General features: G+C 44.0%; 1 protein-coding gene across 1 annotated transcript; it reads left to right on the top strand.

Annotated features, from left to right (window-relative positions):
- The first annotated feature begins 967 nt into the window (after positions 1–967).
- LOC129837609 (urotensin-2 receptor-like) lies at positions 968–16,200 on the top strand. The gene is made up of 2 exons (XM_055903911.1): positions 968–3,271; positions 10,437–16,200. The coding sequence occupies exon 2, from the start codon at positions 10,536–10,538 to the stop codon at positions 11,691–11,693; it is 1,158 nt and encodes a 385-aa protein (XP_055759886.1). The 5' UTR covers positions 968–3,271; positions 10,437–10,535; the 3' UTR covers positions 11,694–16,200.
- The last annotated feature ends 5,487 nt before the right edge of the window (positions 16,201–21,687 follow it).

Genomic DNA, 21,687 nt, shown 5'->3' with positions numbered 1-21,687 from the left:
TGAATTATATCAGACACACACCTGACTTACATCTGGCTACACAACACTGGATGAATTATATCAGACACACACCTGACTTACATCTGGCTACACAACACTGGATGAATTACATACATCAGACACACACTTGACTTACATCAGAACAATACGGATGACTGTTGGCTGTCATGAAATACTGAAATATAATGTCTGTTGTCGTTATCATGGTCATGACAGCGTAGTACCACTGTGACAGCTGCCTCAAGGGTATATCCCCCACCTAGCCCCTCTCCCTCCAGCTTCTCCCGCCCCTAGCCCCTCTCCCTCCTAGCCCCTCTCCCCCTAACCCTCTCCTCCTTCTTTGGCATGCTCGTGCCAGGTATTTGTTCAAATTCCTCACACCCTGCGGGGCTAGGTATGTCCCCCCACCCTCCCTCTCTCTACTTCTCGTCTTTACGACCTGTCTGTCTTGTGTTCTCTTGCTAACACATGTATGGGACATCAAGACCAGACCTCAGCATTGGTATCCCATACAGTAATCATGCTAAGAGGCGTACAGTGCACAGGTTAATACTCAATAAGTACCACACACAACCAGGTCAATGTGGCTGAGTTGCTAGGGGCATAGTGGTGCTGGCAGAACAAGATGGTGGTTTCAATTCCCGCGCACAAGCCGGAATGTGAGTTAGAAGTTTCTTCTATGCTTAATGACCAAATCATTGCTATTTAAACTTGTTTCTGACATGGAAATATGTTGTTAGAGGCACTGGCTGCCCTACTGTAATTCAGACATCCCACCACCATATAAAGCTCTCTCTGTGTGTGTGTGTGTGTGTGTGTGTGTGTGTGTGCGCGTGTGCGCGTGTGCGCGCGCGTGTGCGCGCGCGCGTGTGTGTGTGTGTGTGTGGTATTGACATTGACATTGGGACAAAGTTGAAGTGCGTTAGTTATTGCAGGGCTCCCTGAAATGACAGCAAATAACGACGTCTCACTGGTGTGTCAGCACGTCTGCCTCCTGGTCTGTTTCACTGGAGAGCCTCATATTTTTCCTGGAAGATACTGGAACTAACACGCATATCAAGACCAGTGTGTATGTGTAATCTAGCTACTTATTCAATATACAGTATGTTGCGGCAGAACGTTGCTGATTGTAGTTCTGTCTGGTGCAATTGAGGATTGATTCCTTTTGGAGTCGATAAAGTTACATTTAAAAAATGTTACCATTTAGCAAGATGCTCTTATCCAGAGCATCTGGTTCAGCAATTAGGGTTAAGTGCCTTGCTGAAGGGCATATCCACATAATTTCCGCACCTGGTTGGCACTATGATTCGAACCAGCAACCTTTCCGTTACTCGCCCAACTCTCTAACCGCTAGGCTGCCTGCCGCCCTTTACCTTATCTTAATCAGTCCCAATTGAGTGATTGACTTAGTAATTGAAGAAACACACGAGTGTAAATGTCACTGAAAGACTATTGTCATGCGTCATCGTGATTCTTACTGGAAGGTGCATGTTCAGTAAACACTAGTAACGTAATGTCTATAATGAAGAATGTACAATTGAGTTAATTCATAGCAACAATGTTTGTACAATATGTATTGTACTCTAGTCTAGTGTACTCAACATTGGTTTTGTTCTTGTGTTGTTAATTTTTGTGTTATGTTGTTATAAAGTAATTAAGCCTACTGTTTATTGCACTGGCAGGATAAATATTGCAAAATTAATTTCAAAGTGATTCACTGATTCACAGTGAATAGCATTAGTATATCTTGGCCTACGCTATGAGGAAGCCAGATACTGTATTTTTTAAATACATTTTATTTAACCTTTATTTAACTAGGCAAGTCGGTTAAGAACAAATTCTTATTTAAAATGAAGGTCTACACCGGCCAAACACTCCCTTAACCCGGGCGACGGAGGGCCAATTGTGCGCCGCCCTATGGGACATTTAAGTATTTGTAGTAATATAATATCCTATATAAAATAAAATAGCTTTTTATTTTAGTAAAGGGTTCGTAAGATAAATATGTATTTGACTTTAAAAGGGATGTTCTTGATCTCTTAATTGAAAGGTTGGTATTATTTTTACCCTCCAAAAGTAATCTTTTTGCTGAGTCATCTCATCAGAAAGCCAGATCCCCAGCTTTTCCTCCTCTTGGAATGAGAGGAGACCAAAGCATCCAGCTGATATAAATCTATAATGATATACTTTATGGAGGACTTTTAACATTTAGACATCATGGTAATACATCCCTGACTCATTGGCATCTGCAATGTACTGCAGTCTGATTCTGAGATACCATTTATGGTCAAATGCTTGAATTTGTGGGGAAATTTTTTCAGGACCTGGCTCAAAAATATTGAACCTATTATATCAAAATATTGAATTTTCACATGCATGATCGTGCAACAACACTGTTCAACCCTCACCTTTTCTTTACAGCAAATACAACTAATCTGAAAACGCACATAGTAACACAAGAAAGCCCAATTCAAGTGCAAAGGAGCCCATTATTTTTACCATAATATGAAATGTTATGTTAGGCTGTAAATACAGAACACTTCATATGAACCTAAAGTATTGAAAGACACACTCATTCAAGCAAGCAATGTTACATTTCCAAATGGATTCATTATTTCAATTTAGAATAGAATAAATATTATCTAGATATGCATTAGGGAAGCTTGAAGAGTGTCCAAACGTTCACCATTTGACAATAACCATTTACTGTAAGGACTTGATTATAAGCTGCATGAATGACAGCTATAATAGTTACTTTAACCACGACCTTTAATAACTGACTAATATAACCAGATGTCCAATATAATAAATAAAACAAACCACAACAAATGTTCAGCCAAAATATGGAACTCTATGTGCCACCAATGAAGTGAAAGACCTCTCTCTCTCTCTCTCTCTCTCTCTCTCTCTCTCCCTATCATTCTCTCCCTCTACGCTGTGAGCGCGTCGGTTTCTCCTCCTTCCCCCTCCCGTGGACTCGTAGACACACCAGAGACTGGGCCGCGGGGGCGAGGGCCACACTATGAGGAGGGAGAGGAGAGGAAACATAGCATAGCGAGGCACAAAGTTAGGAGGAACAGCTTTAGATCCATCAACCATCACCTGTCTGACAACGAATAATAAAGAATTGAGGATATCTATTTTTTCTATAGACAAAAACTGGACCAACTATAGGCCTCTGTGGATTTTTGAATGGAAACTGAATCGGACGTTCAGACAAATTAAATGGATGATGATGTTATTTGCAACTAACGGAATTGGATTGAATAAGGTAAAGACAACTCAACATATTATATAGCCTACTTCAAAAATGTGTATTTGTTGTCTTGGCTAGAGCAGTCTGTAATAAAGAGCTCTGGTCTTGGATATCCACTTCTGTGGAAGAATTGTCTAATGGTGGGTGGATACGCTACCTATTCATCTGACCATTTAGCCTAAATTATTATCAATAATTAACAAGTCATCATTAGGCCAACTCTACTCTTCAGTCAGTCTTTTCAGATATGTTTATGTCACTGTGTTTACCGTAGGCATTGGCCTGTTTGTCAAAATTTGTATTAAATTCAAACGTAATTTATATTCTCTGACAAAATGTTATATTTGGAGCTTGCACAAATATTTTTACAAAATAATACCTGTCACCTACAATTAGAAGGCATAGCCTATTCGTTTTAGATTATGTGGTAGCCTTGGCCTGATATTTTTAGAAAGCAAAATTAGGGTAAAATATGAAATACCTAAGTAACAATCTAAGGAAAGAAACCTCCAGTAAAAATGCAACCGTCTGAATGAAATGTCCATTTGTTAGAGAAATTAACAGAGATGGTATTTTAAGGGACACGTTAAACCCGGTGGGGCCACGGCGGGAGTTCGGCAGGCCCTCCACAGTTCAACAGTAGCTCTTAACCCCGGTACTGGCGGAGGCAACATGTGTCATAGGCTTTTTTTCTGCACTCTAGTTTTACCCCCTCGATCTGCTTTGACGTTACCGCGTACAATTACAATCACTGCAAGTACCACTACACGAGAGCTATAAGTTAGGTTGGATAGGCTATTTGGATTCGCCTATAGGAAACCACGTTGCAAACAAGTCTATACTTGTGTGTTTATAACCATTATTCACTTATTATAATTAGCCTAATGTAGATATCGCAATGTTTTGTTTAATGAAACAGTGGGTTTCAAATCTCATTTCATGCCCTAATAAATCACCGATTGTTAAACAAAACATGATATTTTATTGCCTACAACATGGGTTCTCTCTGTCTCCTGCCTTGCTCTTCCTATCCCCAGCCACAGCGGTGTAGCAAGCCGATGGAATTTCATAAACTGGTGAGGAATATGTTCTGTTAAGTTAAAAATGTGGTGACAGCTTGACGCAGGAGTCTTTGCATTCTCGTGCCTCCGGTGCGCAGACATAAATCTGGAAAGGGCCGAAAAAGGCGTCAGCTTGCTTGCCTCATGTTCAACTTCATGAGGCGCGCGGTGAACATTTGTATGTGTCGGTTCCACATTTCGTTTCGTGCCATGAAATTGTTGCCCACAACCAGCGGTGCGACCTTAACAGGAGTGCAGGGGGTTCATCAGTAAATGTATGACCTACAATTGGCTCTACACAGAAAAGCCAGTGTGAAAAAAAGCACTATGAACGTATCTAGAATTGAAGCTTTGCCAATACAACGACTTCTATGATGATGCCTTTCTAAATTGCCTCTGTTACTGGGACGACTACACAAATACAATACATTGACAGAACATTAATCCATATGCCAAAAACAAAATGGCCAAAAAGAGGCAGAATACATTTGTGTGGCAAATCATTAAATGCTGTAGATGCTTTTCTGTCACGATCTTTCAAGATCGAACCCAGAAGCAGACCAGGACAAGGAGCGTAGGAAGAAGGTGAGTATTTATTTACAGTGAAATGTGAAAAGGTAGATATATCCAGATGGCGTAGTGGGCAGCGTTGGTGAGTAGATGAGAGGAAATAGGTGAATCCAATGTAGTAGTAGAATCCTCTGTCAACCAGGCGGGAATGGAGTGAATGATCCAGGTGAGTAACTGAAGGCAAAACAAACGGAGGTAAGTTCAAGGCAAGCAATACGTAAATGAAAACAACAAAACAAATTCTATCCAACTGCAGTCTGGTACTCAGGCACAACATACTGTTCATGGCTAACGATCCGGCAGGGAATGGAAGTCAGGTCAGAGCTTTTGAAGGGTAGAGATGATGATCAGGACAGGTGTGCAGATTACTGACGGGAAACAGGTGCGGGTGAAATCAATCTCCCAATGAGCTAATTCGCCCGGCAACCAGACAGGATGCGTTCCAGGACACCTGAAACACACTCCAGGACAGACACACAGGCAAACCCAGACTCAGGAAGCGGGATTCGTGACAGTACCCCCCCTCCGACGAACGCCACCGGGCGGACTACCTGGAGCGCCAGGATGGAGGCGGTAGAAGTCACGAATCAGGTCGTCATCCAGAATCTGTCGCAGAGGAATCCAACTCCTCTCCTCTGGACCATATCCTTCCCAGTCCACTAGAAACTGGTACCCTCGACCCCGCCGTCTGGAGTCCATGATGCGGCGCACCGTGTATACAGGACCACCTCCGATCATCCGAGGAGGAGGAGGACGAGGACGAGGAGGCAACAGAGGACTGAGGTGAACCGGCTTGAGACAGGAGACATGAAAAGTGGGATGCACTCTAAGTGTTGCAGGCAACTTGAGTCGAACCACCACAGGATTTATGATTCTCTCCACTACAAACGGACCAATGAACTTAGGTTACAACTTCCTTGACTCCGTCCGTAGAGGAAGATCCCGAGTAGCCAACCAAACCTTATCTCCAACCGTATAAGCTGGGGCAGGAATACGGCGACGGTTCGCCTGTATCTGATACCGGTCAGAAACTCTAAGAAGAGCCTTCCTGGCCCGATGCCAGGTCCTGTGGCAACGACGAATATGGGTCTGGACAGAGGGAACCGAGAGATCCCTCTCCTGAGAAGGAAACAAAGGAGGTTGGTATCCGTAAAGGCATTGAAAGGGGGACATCCCAGTGGCAGATGAAGGAAGGGTATTATGGGCATACTCAACCCAGGGTAATTGAGATGACCAAGAGGTGGGATCAGAGGAGACAAGACAACGCAGCGTGGACTCCATCTTCTGGTTGGCTCTCTCCGCTTGACCATTAGATTGTGGGTGAAATCCAGAAGTGAGACTGACTGTAGCTCCAATGGCCAAACAGAAGGATTTCCAGACAGCAGAGGTAAACTGAGGACCACGGTCAGACACAATGTCACTGGGCAATCCGTGAACCCTGAAAACCTCCCTGACCAGGATCTCGGACGTCTCCGTAGCCGATGGAAGCTTGGAGAGAGGAACAAAATGAGCAAACTTGCTGAATCTGTCCACAATGGTCAGAATGACCGTGTTCCCAACAGAAGGGGGCAATCCCGTGACAAAATCCAGGGCCAGATGCGACCAAGGTCGCCGAGGAATAGGTAGGGGGTGAAGAAGCCCAGAGCTGGGCCGATTGGTACTCTTGTTCTGGGCACAAACAGGACATGCGGCAACAAACCTCCGGGTATCTTCTCCCATGGCAGGCCACCAAAAACGTCTGCGCAGTAGTGCCATAGTCCGAGCAACGCCAGGGTGACAAGCTATCTTGCTGGCGTGGGACCACTGAAGGACAGCAGAACGGACCGACTCGGGTACGAACAACCGACCGGGTGGACCGTTACCGGGGCCGGGCTGCGTCCGAAGGGCCGCCATCACATCCTCCTCTATCCTCCATGTAACGGCTCCCACGACAACATTCTGGGGAAGAATCGTCTCAGTCTTGACCCCACTCTCCTCCGTCTTAGAGAACATCCGGGACAGGGCGTCCGCCTTCCCGTTCTTAGACCCAGGTCGGAACGTCAGGGAAAAATTGAAACGTCCAAAAAACAAGGCCCACCTAGCCTGACGGGCGTTGAGACGTTTAGCCGATTGTACGTAAGCCAGATTCTTGTGGTCAGTCCAGACCACAAACGGTTGCTCCGCTCCCTCCAACCAGTGCCGCCACTCCTCCAAGGCAAGCTTCACAGCGAGAAGCTCCCGGTTACTCACATCGTAGTTTCTTTCAGCTGGAGAAAGACGACCAGAGTAGAAAGCGCAGGGATGGAGTTTACCGTCAGTGGAGCTACGCTGGGACAGGATGGCGCCCACACCCACAACGAACTGACAGGAAGTGTCAGGTTGAGAGAGAATCGGGGCGTTGGTGAATCGGCTCTTCAAGTCCAGAAATGCTCGGTCTACCTCAGGAGTCCAACAGAACTTTCTGGTGCAAGACGTCAGGGCAGTTAACGGTGCAGCCACCCGGCTGTAGTCACGGATAAACCTCCGATAAAAATTTGCAAACCCCAGGAATCTCTGGAGCTGCAATCTTGTACCGGGCTGGACCCAATCCCGAACCGCCCGAACCTTCTCTTGGTCCATCTTGATCTCTCCCCTGGATATGATGTACCCGAGGAAGGACGTTGTATGGGAGTGAAAATCACACTTCTCCGCCTTCACGAACAGACGGTTCTCCAATAACCGCTGCAGGACCTGCTTGACATGCAGAACGTGGCTAGAAAGCTCCTTTGAGAAGATGAGGATATCATCCAGGTAAACGAACACAAAAATACCAATCATATCTCTCAAAACGTCATTCACCATACTTTGGAACACCGCCGGAGCGTTGGTCAGTCCAAACGGCATCACCTGGTACTCAAAATGTCCCATCGGAGTATTGAACCCAGTCAACCACTCGTCCCCCTCCTTGATCTGAACCAAATGATAAGCATTACGTAAATCAAGCTTCGTAAAAACCGTAGCACCCTGTAAGGAATCGAAAGCCGAGCTCATCAAGGGCAGGGGATACTTGTTCTTAACCGTAATCTCATTCAAACCCCGATAATCAATACACGGTCGAAGAGAGCCATCCTTCTTGCTCACAAAAAAAAATCCTGCTCCCAAAGGTGATGACGATGGCCGAATGAGACCTGTAGCTAGAGACTCCTTGATGTAGGTCTCCAAGGCCTCACGTTCCGGTCGAGAGATACTGTATAACCGTCCCTTGGGAAAGGCAGATCCAGGAAACAGATTAATCGCACAATCATAAGGCCGGTGGGGAGGAAGAGACAGAGCCTTCTGTTTACTGAATACCTCACCCAACTCGTGATATGTTTCTGGAACCAGGGACAAATCAGGAGGAGCAGAGTCACTGACCTGACTGGAAACAGCAGGAGAACAGGCAGTCCTAAGGCAGTTAGCATGACACTCAATGCTCCAACTAGTTACCTTCCCTGTCACCCAATCAAACGAGGGATTGTGTTCCTTCAGCCAGGGGTAACCAAGAACCAGAGGAACATGGGGCGAGGACAAAATGAAGAAAGAGATAAACTCTGAATGATTTCCCGACACCAACATCTTAACCGGTTCAGTCCTCATAGTGATCCGTGCCAGACTACTGCCGTTCAGAGTGGTTGCTTCAATGGCTTCCGGCAATTGCTCCTTGGAAAGCCCCAGCTGTTCCACCAAGTCGGCATCCATAAAGTTGCCATCAGCACCTGAATCGATAAAAGCGTTCAGGTCAAAACTCTGATCCTTATTCACAAGGGTCGCAGGAAAACGGGGTCTGACAAGATCCTTGAGAGATTGAAACTGGCTCGCTAAAATTCCTCCCAAATTTAGCGAGCCGGGCAGTTTAACGGGCGCTGTGGACAAGCGGAGTTGTAATGTCCCGATCTACCACAGTAGAAAGAGCTATTGGTCTCACGTCTACGTTGGCGCTCCTCAGTTAGCCCGTGTCGCCCCACTTGCATTGGTTCAGAATCTGGTGGCAAGACCCCTCCACTAATCCCGTGTGGAGAATAACGATCAATACGTCCTGGTTCACCTCCTGAACCGAATGGTAACCGAGTTACAGATTGATTGGATAGACCTCACTGCTTCTCCCTCCTTCTCTCTCGGACTCTATTATCAACCCGAATAGATAAAGCGACCAAGCTGTCTAAGTCACTAGGCTTTGGATAAGAAATCAGCTCATCCTTAAGTTCATCTGACAACCCCTTGTAAAAAAACGCTTGTAGTGACTCCTCATTCCAACCACTCTCCACAGCCAATGTCCTGAACTCAATCATAAAATCTGCCACACTGCGAGCTCCTTGGCGAAGAGAGAACAAACGTTTAGCTGCGTCCTTACCTCGGACTGGATGATCAAAAAGCTTCCTCATCTCTCCCGTGAACTCCTGATATGAAGCCGTGCAGGTTCCCTGTCGTTCCCAAACGGCTGAAGCCCATTCCAGAGCTCTTCCACGCAACAGTTCAATAACAAAGGCTATCCTAGCCTTGTCAGTGGCGTAAGAATGGGGCTGTAGATCAAACACTAACCCACACTGCATAAGAAACGAACGGCATTTTCCCAAATCCCCTTCATACTTATCAGGCGTCGGTACCTTGGGTTCACGAAATGGAACCGCTTCAGACACAACAGGTGAGATGGGTGAAACCGGTGGTGAATGAATCACCTGCAAACTGAGCTGATCCTGGACTTGTGTCAAGCTAGCAGATAAGTTCTGGATCGAACTCGCTATCTCCTGTAGCGCCGTATTGTGTTGTCCCAATTTCTTCTCCTGCAGGGTAATGGCATGGCAAACGGAGTCCAGGTCCGCTGGGTTCATTACTGGCCGGATCGTTCTGTCACGATCTTTCAAGATCGAACCCAGAAGCAGACCAGGACAAGGAGCGTAGGAAGAAGGTGAGTATTTATTTACAGTGAAATGTGAAAAGGTAGATATATCCAGATGGCGTAGCGGGCAGCGGTGGTGAGTAGATGAGAGGAAATAGGTGAATCCAATGTAGTAGTAGAATCCTCTGTCAACCAGGCGGGAATGGAGTGAATGATCCAGGTGAGTAACTGAAGGCAAAACAAACAGAGGTAAGTTCAAGGCAAGCAATACGTAAATGAAAACAACAAAACAAATTCTATCCAACTGGAGTCTGGTACTCAGGCACAACATACTGTTCATGGCTAACGATCCGGCAGGGAATGGAAGTCAGGTCAGAGCTTTTGAAGGGTAGAGATGATGATCAGGACAGGTGTGCAGATTACTGACGGGAAACAGGTGCGGGTGAAATCAATCTCCCAATGAGCTAATTCGCCCGGCAACCAGACAGGATGCGTTCCAGGACACCTGAAACACACTCCAGGACAGGCACACAGGCAAACCCAGACTCAGGAAGCGGGATTCGTGACACTTTTCAGAAGGCCATTTTCTGTGTTTCAATGCTAATACATATAACTTTCTCCTCTCCCATTTCTCTTTTTCAACCATGCTCCCCATCTCCTATGTCTACCCCCCCACACTCTTACCATTGTCCGCCACCAAAACCCTCCCATCCAGCCAAGTGGAATCAAAATAATAGTTATTCTCCCTCTGACATTTCTATAAACCCAGCTAACCTCCACACCACCACCATTTCAGAAGTCTCAACTAAAAAGTATGGATTTCTCTAGCTCCCTGCCTCCCTCACCTTCTCCATTATATACCTCCCCCTTCATCCCCAACTCCTCCTTCCCCTCCTCCTCTCCATACATCTCTCCTTCCCCCAGCCTGGCCTCAACCGCTCTCTTCTGCTCCCTCCTGTCCCTCCTGGCTCTCCTGGGCATTGGGGGGAACCTCTACACCATGGGTCTCCTCATCAGACGCAGGAGAGGCAGAAGGAGGCGAGGATGTTCTAGCTGCTGTTTAGGAGGGAGAGGAGTACCGTTACCATCCTGCCTCTCCTCCTCTCCCCCCTCCCTCTCCCCTTCCTCCTCTCCCACCTCCTCCTCCTCTTCCTCCACCTCCCTCCATCTCCAGGTGCTGAGTCTAGCTCTGGCGGACCTCCTCTACCTCTTCACGGCTCCCTTCATCGTGTATGACAGCCTGGCGGCTGACTGGGCGTTTGGGGAGCTGGGCTGTCGCCTCCTCTTCAGCCTGGACCTGATCACTCTGCACGCCTCAATCTACACCCTCACCGCCATGAGTCTGGACCGCTATCGGGCTGTGGCCAACCCCCTGGCCACCTCGTCCTCCCCCTCCTCTGGGCTGCTCCGTGTGGGTCTAGCCTGGGGCCTGGCGGTGGCCCTCAGCCTGCCCATGATGATCACCCTCCACCTGGAGGATGGAGACGACGGACAGCTGTGTGTCCCTGCCTGGGACGAGCAGAGCTCCAAAGTGTATATGAGCGTGCTGTTCTGTACCAGTATGATAGGGCCGGGGCTGGCCATCGGGGCGCTGTATGCTACTCTGGGCCGTCTCTACTGGGTGTCCCAGACCCGGCCCTGGGACAGTGGTAGTGGGGGTAGCACGTCCTACCCTCCGCGGGCCCCAAGGCCCAAGGTCCTGCTCCTCATCCTGGGGATAGTTCTGGCCTTTTGGGCCTGTTTCTTGCCCTTCTGGGTGTGGCAGCTGCTGCCGCTATACCGGCCCGACATGCTGCGGACAGTACCGGTGAGTACCCAGGTGACGGTGAACCGGATCCTAACGGGGCTGACGTACGGGAACTCTTGCGTGAACCCATTCTTCTACACGCTGCTCACAGGGGGGAAACGACGGAGGAACACGCAGACACCGACGTCAGCGAATCAGCTCTGCCGCAAGAGCAGTCCGCAGTAGTGTTTGTGACAACACAGACAGTCCGGTATAATAGACTGCTCTGGGGGCTGGTGGGCGGCTGCTTACAAACTGTCCGATTCAAACACCCCCGTCTCCCCCTGAAATATCAAAGGGCATTTCACTATGTGATTGTTACTCCATAAGGACTATACCAAAGACAGCACTTTGTATGCACGTTTGTGACTGGACCATATTTCCTATTTGGAGATTAAAAATGTGACGGGCTGAGCGAAAATACCAAAGCCTCAAAACTTGAGAAATATCTCATTGATTGTATCAATTCACAAAAATACCTCCACATACGGGCCATGAGTGGAGTATGACAACAGGGAAGCAGCGTTTGTGTGTTATGTTATCATTTAGGGGGCTTTAGTGGACCCGCGCATTTCCAGTAAAATGACACACTTCTATCAGTCTGGAATGCCATCAAAGAAAATGTTTTGCTTTTGAACAGCAACTGATTGTCACTGGCCATGACATATTTGGCGATTTTTCTTTAAAAAGTTGTTTATTGACACAGAGAATGATGTTTGAGGGGGTAGAGAGGACCTCGTTTCATGGACCCTTAAAGTTTGATATACACCCCTAAAGTCAGAACTTTTTTTATTAGCAATACCTGCATGTTGGGTTTGGACTTTTATTTGTAATGAACTCTGCAATGCTTTGCATGGTGACGATGACGCCTGTATTTATATCCAGTTTGGTGTGTATAATATGACATAATATATCAAATCAAAACATGCTTTATATACTAGTGTCACGTTCCTGACCTATTTATGTTAGTTTGTTATGTGTGTTAGTTGGTCAGGACGTGAGGTTGGGTGGGCATTCTATGTTTTCTGTTTCTGTGTTGGTTTTGGGTTGCCTGGTATGGCTCTTAATTAGAGGCAGGTGTTTGGCGTTCCTCTAATTAAGAGTCATATTTAGGTAGGCGTTGTCACAGTGTTCGTTGTGGGTGATTGTCTTCCGTGTCTGTGTAATTGTTTGCACCATACGGGACTGTTACGGTTTGTTCGGTTTGTGTAGTCTAATTGTCCTATTCATGCGTTCTACTTGTTTTATGTAAGTTCGTCGTTTAGGTCTGTCTACACCGTTTGTTGTTTTGTTAGTTTAATCAAGTTCGTGTTTTCGTTTAAATAAATATGTGTTCAAACTTCGCTGCGCCTTGGTTCCCTCAATACTCCTCCTTTTCGGTCGAAGAGGAGGAGGACCGCCGTTACAACTAGAGTCTATGTCACAGGCTTTCTGTTCCCTAGAGGAGAGGATGTGTTCCTCCTGACCCCTCAGAAAAGAACACAACATAACTGAAAATAACTGGCGGCGTTGGATGGACCAGTAGCGTCGGACGGACCGGTTGTGGCGGCGTCGGATGGTCCAGTTGTGGCTGCTGAAGTCGCGTCGTCGGACGGACCCGTTATGGTGACGTCGGACAGCCCATTTGCAGCTGCCGAAGTTTCAACCCTGTGTTTTTGTTACATATTTGTTTGGTCTTCCTCCCGGTGCCCTTACACGGCACGCCGTAATTTGGGTTTAATATAAAACCCTATTACGCATTCCTGCACCTGTCTCCCAAATCTCTTCATACCAACGTGACATTGCAGGGCTAGAAAAATGGAGGTAATCAAACTAAAGTATGTAGAGATAGCCTGTAGCATACCTTTTAAATATACAGTGCATTCGGAAATGATTCAGACCCCTTGACTTTTTACACATTTTGTTACGTTACAGCCTTATTCTAAAATTGATAAATGTTAAAATCTTAATCAATCTACACACAATACCCCATAATGACAAAGCAAAAAAAAAATATTATACATTTTTGCCAATTTATTTAAAAAAAACAGAAATATCATATTTACATAAGTATTCAGACTCTTTACTCAGTACTTTGTTGAAGCACCTTTGGAAGAGATTACAGCCTCGAGTCTTCTTGTATTTGGGTAGTTTCTTACATTATTTTCTGCAGATCCTCTCAAGCCCTGTCAGGTTGGATGAGGAGTGTCGCTGCACAGCTATTGTCAGGTCTCTCCAGAGATGTTGGATCGGGTTCAAGTCCGGTCTCTGGCTGGGCCACTCAAGGACATTCAGAGACTTGTCCCAAAGCCACTCCAGCGTTTTCTTGGCTGTGTGCTTAGGGTCGCTGTCCTGTTGGAAGGTGAACCTTCGCCCCAGTCTGAGGTCCTGAGTGCTCTGGAGCAGGTTTTCATCAAGGATCTCTCTGTACTTTGCTCCGTTAATCTTTTCCTCGATCCTGACTAGTCTCCCAGTCCCTGCCGCTGAAAAACACCCCTAACGCATGATGCTGCCACCACCATGCTTCATCGTAGGGATGGTGCCAGGTTTCCTCCAGATGTGACGCTAAGCATTCAGGCCAAAATGGTTTCATCAGCCCAGTGACTCATGGTCTGAGTCTTTAGGTGCCTTTTGGCAAACTCCAAGTGGGCTGTCATGTGCCTTTTACTGAGGAGTGGCTTCCTTCTGGCCACTCTACCATAAAGGCCTGATTGGTGGAGTGCTGCAGAGATGGTTGTCCTTCTGGAAGGTTCTCCCATCTCCACAGAGGAACTCTGGAGCTCTGTCAGAGGGACCATTGGGTTCTTGGTCACCTCCCTGACCAAGGCCCTTCTCCCCAGATTGCTCAGTTTGGCTAGACGGCCAGCTCTACTCTAAGCTTACTCTAAACTTCTTCCATTTAAGAATGATGGAGGCCACTGTGTTCTTGGGGACCTTCAACACTGCAGACATTTTTGGTACCCTTCCCCAGACCTGTGCCTCGACAGAATCCTGTCTTGGAGCTCTATGGACAATTCCTTCGATCTCATGGCTTGGTTTTTGCTCTGACATGCACTGTCAACTGTGGGACCTTATATAGACAGGTGTGTGCCTTTCCAAATCATGTCCCATCAATTGAATTTACCACAGGTGGACTCCAATCAAGTTGTAGAAACATCTCAAGGACGATCAATGGAAACAGAATGCACCGGAGCTCAATTTAGAGTCTCATAGCAATGGGTCTGAATACTTTTGTTTTTTATTTGTAATACAATTGCAAACATTTCTAAAAACCTGTTTTCACTTTGTAGTTATGGGGTATTGTATGTAGATTCAAGAGGATTTTTATTTATTTAATCCATTTTAGAAAAGGGCTGTAACATAACAAAATGTGGAAAAGTCAAGGGGTCTGAATACTTTCTGAATGCACTGTATGTAATAATTGACATGTTTAAAACTGATTCCATTAGTCCCAAATATTCTAATAATCTCATTATTTGATTCAATACAACGTTTAGTCATAACATCCTATTGAAATAATATAATAGAAATATCCATTTATATCAGTTATATCACCATACTATGGTTCTGTCCTCTGTATGATGTGACCATTAACTCCAGAGTTAAAGAAACAGGGACAGAAGGACACTTGATTCAATCCCAGTCCCTCAGAGATATTCTCCTTTAGATGAATGGTTGAGTGTCAACACAGATCCATCAAGTAGGGTTTTACATTTAATTACAGGCCTGTCTAATATTACATTACTGATGAATGATGTTTTTCCTCTGTCCATTCAAATCATGTGGCATTCAAGGACATAAGGGAGTGGTTGAAATGTACACAATTGTTACCCGGAGGAAAATTGAGGATGGTTGTACTTTTTCAAGGGGAGGGTTTAATATTTGTTTTATTTAGTCCAGGGGAGGGTCATGTAATTTGTAATTAATTAAATGTCATATTGCTCAGTGTTTGAGAATTAGTTGCTTATTATATCTTGATGTGTGTCCAATGCTGCCCCTTATACCTGATTCTCTGCTGGGCGCGCAATAGAGTCCGTCTAGTGTGGTCTCAATCAAATGATCCATACCCTATACTATAGGCTATATGAAGAGCATGCTCTGAGAATCACAGGGCAAAGTTACAGTGCCTTCAGAAAGTATTCACACCCCTGGACTTATTCCACATTTTGTTGTGTTACAGCCTGAATTCAAAATGGGTTAAATAGATTGTTTACTTTCACCCATCAACACACAATGCCCCATTATGACAAAGTGAAAACATGTTTTTAGACATTTTTGCAAATTTATTGAAAATTAAATACAGAAATCTCATTTAGATAAGTATTCACACTCCAGAGAAAATACTTTATAGAAAAACCTTTGTCAGTGATTACAGCTGTGAGTCTAACTGGGTAAGTCTCTAAGAGCTTTGCATACCTGGAATGTACAATATTTGCCCATTATTCTTTTCAATATTCTTCAAGCTCTGTCAAATTGGTTGTTGATCATCGTGAGACAACCATTTTCAAGTCTTGCCATAGATTTTCAAGTAGATTTAAGTCAAAACTATAAATCGGTCACTGATAAACATTCCGTCTTCTTGGTAAGCAACTCCAGCGTAGATTTGGCATTGTGTTTTAGGTTATTGTCCTGCTGAAAGGTGAATTCATTTCTAGGGTGTGGTATATGTCACACCCTGATCTGTTTCACCTGTCCTTGTGATTGTCTCCACCCCTCCAGGTGTCGCTTATTTTCCCTGGTGTATTTATCCCTGTCTTTCCTGTCTCTCTGTGCCAGTTCGTCTTGTATGTCTTTCAAGTCAACCAGTGTGCTTTCCAGTACTCCTGCTTCTATTCTCTTTTTGCTAGTCCTCCTGGTTTTGACCCTTGCCTGTTTTCTGAATTCCATACTGCCTGACCTCGAGCCTGCCTGCCACTCTGTACCTCCTGGACTCTGAACTGGTTTTGACCTGTCCACGACCATTCTCTTGCCTTCCGCTTTTGGATTGATTAATAAATATCAAAGATTCAAACCATCTGCCTCCCGTGTCGGCATCTGGGTCTCGCCTTGTGCCCTTATAGTGGAAAGCAGTCTGAACCAGGGTTTCCTCTAGGATTTTGCCTGTGCTTAGCTCTATTCCGTACATTTTGTATCCTAAAAAACTTGTCATTCCTTAATGATTACAAGCATTATCATAACATGATGCAGCCACCACTATGCTTGAAGATATGGAGAGTGGTACTCTGTAATGTGTTGTATTAGATTTGCCCCACACGTAACACTTTGCCTTCTGGACAAAAAGTTAATTGCTTAGCCACATTTTTAGCAGTATTACTTTAGTGCCTTGTTGCAAACAGGATGCATGTTTAGGAATATTTTTATTCTGTACAGGCTTCCTTCTTTTCACTCTGTCAATTAGGTTAATATTGTGGAATAACTACAATGTTGTTGATCCATCCTCAGTTTTCTCCTATCACAGGCATTAAACTCTGCAACTGTTTTAAAAATCACCATTGGCCTTATGGTGAAATCCCTGAGCCGTTTCCTTCTTTTCTGGCAACTGAGTTAGGAAGGACGCCTGTATCTTTGTACTCACTGGGTGTATTGATACACCATCCAAACTGTAATTAATAACTTCACCATGCTCAGAGGGATATTCAATGTCTGTTTTTTTTGTGTGTGTTTTTTTTTACCCATCTACCAATAGGTGCCCTTCTTTGTGAGGCATTGGAAAACCTCCCAGGTCTTTGTGGTTGAATCTATGTTTGAAATTCACTGTTTGACTGAGGGTCCTTACAGATAATTGTATGTGTGGGGTACAGAGATGAGGTAGTCATTCAAAAATTATGTCAAACACTATTATTCCATGCAACTTATTATGTGACTTGTTAAGCACATTTTTACTCCTGAACTTATTTAGGTTTGCCATAACAAAGAGGTTGAAAACTTAATGGCACAAGACATGTCAGCTTTTTATTTAAATTTATTTGTAAACATTTAGAAAAATATAATTCGACTTTGGCATTATAGGGTATTTTTAAATACAGGCTGTAACACAACATGTAGAAAAAGTCAAGGGGTGTGAATACTTTCTGAAGGCATTTTCTAAGAAAATGTACTTCCTTCCCGTGTTTTATGCTGCTGGGATGGTGCAAAACTAGGCTATTCTGTATTACACACAGCAATGGATAGGCTATCCCAATCATGAGCCCTGGCCTGCCCTGCTCTTGCTGATGTAGACATAAAAAAAATGATGTAGATGTAAAAAAAAAAAAAAAAAAAAAAGCAATATCTGTGCGCACGGACTAGGCCTACTGATGTTCTGTTCCGTTTAGGAGGGAGAGCGCGAAGACGAGAAGGAGGACTGGAGTTAAGCTTGCTACAGCTATAATTTATTTTAAATGAAAACGAAATATTTTGTTGCCCATAGTGAAGCTATATGTCGGAGCTATTGACCTCACAATAAGCCAGATTTGACTCATTTACATAATTTACATTACTATGAAGCGGCAGCATGGACAGTGCATGGGTGCTGAAATGCTAATTCGAGAAGGCCCAATTAATTTAAACAGTGTTGATATTAATTTGACTTTAGGCTACTAACAACAAGAGGGCTTTGTGTTGGAGCCTATTTCTTCCCTATTCAAGAAATAAGAGGTATGTCTACCTGTTTGATAGACAAAATTAGTCTACAATCCATAGATTTTATCAGCCAATTTCTTCAGTCACCATGCACTCCTTAAATATCTCAGTGTCAGTAAAGGGCTTGATGTGTTAAGTTAAAACCAGTGCTCGAGTTGAGGGGGTATGTGAGGGTATTGTTACTTTTGTTAAAGGATCCGCCCCTTTTTTTCAATTTTCGCCTAAAATGACTTACCCAAATCTAACTGTCTGTAGCTCAGGCCCTGAAGCAAGGACATGCATTTTATTGGAACCATTTGAAAGGAAACACTTTGAAGTTTGTGGAAATGGGAAAGGAATGAAGGAGAATACCACAATAGATCTGGTAAAAGATAATACAAAGAAAAAAACAACCGTTCTTTTGTATTTTTTTTGTACAATCATCTTTGAAATGCAAGAGAAAGTATATAATGTATTATTCCAGCCCAGGTGCAATTTAGATTTCGGTCACTAGATGGCAACAGTGTATGTGCAAAGTTTTAGACTGATCCAATGAACCATTGCATTTCTGTTCAAAATATTGTGATAAGACTGCCCAAATGTGCCTAATTTGTTTATTAATAACTTTATGTTCAAAATTGTGCACTCTCCTCAAACAATCGCATGGTGTTCTTTTACTGTAATAGCTACTGTAAATTGGACAGTGCCGTTAGATTAACAAGAATGTAAGCTTTCTGACAATATCAGATATGTCTATGTCCTGGGAAATGTTCTTGTTACGTACAACCTCATGCTAATCGCATTAGCCTACGTTAGCTCAACCGTTCCGTGGACGGGACACAGATCCCGAAGAAGTTTTAAAGAAAATAGCTAAAGCATAGGCCTACCTCTTGTTAGCTTTTGTGGACCTTATTATATACAGTGATCTATAACGACACTTTAGTTTGCAATACTTTATGCTTTTAACAAACTGTAAAATGCCGGGGAAAGTCGTGACTATGATGCATATGGGATATCTTTGGTTTGTCTCTACGACATTCAGAGGATGCACTACAACCTATTGCCGAGGAGACAAAAATGTTACTTTGAAGTAATGTGTAATTCTGTCACTATTAATTGACGTCTAAAATGTCAACAGGCTATTAAACAATACACTAACTCTAAATTAGCAAGCTGGGTAGCCTAAGAAAGAAAAATAATAATTTTGGCTATATTATTATTATTTAATTGACCTTTATTTAACCGGGGGAAACCCATTGAGACCAGGGTCTCATTTTGAAGGTTGCCCTGGGAACAATAAATCAACATAATCAGAATCAAAACAACACAACACAATCAATTTACAATTTCACATTTCAACAAATCAAATTCAAAAGCAGCAGATAAAATTACACATCAATCAAAACAAGTGCATTTCTCCTTCACCACATTCCTCATGACAGTCCCAACCTGACTCTTCCAGACCAGAGAGTTAAGCCTCAAAGTGGGCTGCATGTCATTCCATGCCCTAAGGGCACAATAACTAAAGGCAATCTTCCCGAACTCTGTGGAGACCAGAGGAACCTCTAGAACTATTCAGTCTTGAGAGCGAGTCTGGTGGCTTTATTTCCAATTAAGAAGTGAGGTAGCTAGGGAGTTTCTGGAGAACTGTTTTATATACAAATAGCAGCCAATGTTGGGCCCTTTTGGTAGTCAGAGACTCCCAGCCAACAGAATTATATAAAAGGCAATGATGTGTACGAAAATATTGTCCAGTGATATAGCTAAAGCCACCATTTAAGAAATCAATTGTGAAGCATTTGTGACATGCTACAGGCTGGCAGGAGAGCTCAGCATTTCAACAACAGGACTTTAACAGCATGCCTATATATTTTGCATTTAGGCTATAAACAATTACTTTATTTTTTTTACTTAGAATTAAATAATAATGAAATGAAAAATGTCTTATTAGACTATAGAGTCATTCTACAATGCCTTTGAATTCACTTTTAGAAACATGAGTTTGGCCAGTCTTTGGTTTGAGGGTCATGCAGTGAGCCATGCATGCCTAGTTGTTAATTTAGCCTAACAGATGCTCTTATATTCCCATGCCCTAATCACAGTAAACACACATCTATTTTGTGATAACAACATCATGGAATAAAATAGAATACATTTGTACATGTACAAGTGCATATACTGTAGGCCTACCTGATGATATGCGGGCGGCTGCTGTGTTAAAAAACAAATGTATTTTTCTTAAATTCATGTATGATCAGATACTTCAGATGTAACTGGTTCTGTTGCGTTCCATTTTTACAGTTGATGGACAACTTTAGCACTGTTCCAAACTTAGACTATACTCTTTTTAAAGTCTAGTTTCTCAGACCGCAAATAAGATGATAGATTGCCGTGCTATTACTATTATGGAGATCTTCTCACCCCTTCCCTTGTCAGCGGTGGTCTGCCAATCACAACTTTCTGCCACTTTGCCATGTAATGCTTACAAAACAAAAAACAGTTTCTAAAACTGCATCTAAGGCTCTGGTCTGTCCTAGGAGTGAGGGTAAACAGTAGGCATGTTCTCTGCTATCTACATTGTTTTAATTGTTATTATGGGTATAGTGGAGGGTCACTTGTTTTTTTTTAAGCGTTCAGGGAGGGTCGGGTAAAAATATATTTTACTGAAGGAGGGCCATCCATTTTCAGGTCCGATTTTCTCCAGTTATCATTCATTATAAATAACGTACAGTCCCTAAAAGCTTTCTCAGTTAGTATTCAGAAAGGCCTAAATGTAACTTAGTGAAGGGGAATCTCAAATCCGCAGAGAGAGTGGACCTACACAGGGGGTAAGGAGGGATCTGGTAAGTCCTGTAACTAAGAGACATATTGGTAACACCTGACCCCTAAAACACTGATGATGAGAAACATTAGTGAGCAGTAGCTCGTTGGATTGGTTGGCTGATGGGCAAACGCCCTTTTCCATGGTACTTTTATCAACATACACAGCAACAACACCCTCTGGAGACATCCAAGACCAATTAAAGTTAGTTTTGACACATCGCTATCCACGATAAGTCTACAATAATTATGTGATATCAACAAATTACACATTCACGGCGATATGGGTGAACTGTGGAAATTCTTGTGGACTTCAGAACTGTTCTAGCCATCTGAATGTGCGTCCTGGCCGTTCTGTCTGTATGGTTGGGAGCCTCTCCTGAAGTCTCGGGTTTTGCCGCCATGTGTTTCCATTTACCTGGCTTACCTCGGAGCGTGACGTTCCCACCGCAGTTATTACCCAGCGCCCTGTGCGGTCACTCCGTGGGGGGGCGCTTCTGCTGTGAAGTCAATGCAATAGCCATCCACCTTGAGACCCTTACTGTCACAGACAACTAGTCAGTCTCAGAGACCTTCTTAGTCCAACTGGGCTCTCAGACTACTTGCTATATTGTATTTACTTCGCCACCATGGCCTTTTTTTGCCTTTACCGCCCTTATCTCACCTCATTTGCTCACATTGTATATACTTATTTTTCTACTGTATTATTGACTGTATGTTTGTTTACTCCATGTGTAACTCTGTGTTGTTGTATGTGTCGAACTGCTTTGCTTTATCTTGG

This window comes from Salvelinus fontinalis, chromosome 38 (assembly GCF_029448725.1).
Source record: "Salvelinus fontinalis isolate EN_2023a chromosome 38, ASM2944872v1, whole genome shotgun sequence".
Taxonomy (NCBI): Eukaryota; Metazoa; Chordata; class Actinopteri; order Salmoniformes; family Salmonidae; genus Salvelinus; species Salvelinus fontinalis.
The sequence above is the reverse complement of the archived record's forward strand: the minus strand, read 5'-3'. Positions and strand labels throughout refer to the sequence as shown.

What these genes read in the sequence shown, in the direction of transcription:
- LOC129837609 (XM_055903911.1), top strand. Translation starts at nt 10,536, where the DNA reads ATGGATTTCTCTAGCTCCCTGCCTCCCTCACCTTCTCCATTATATACC.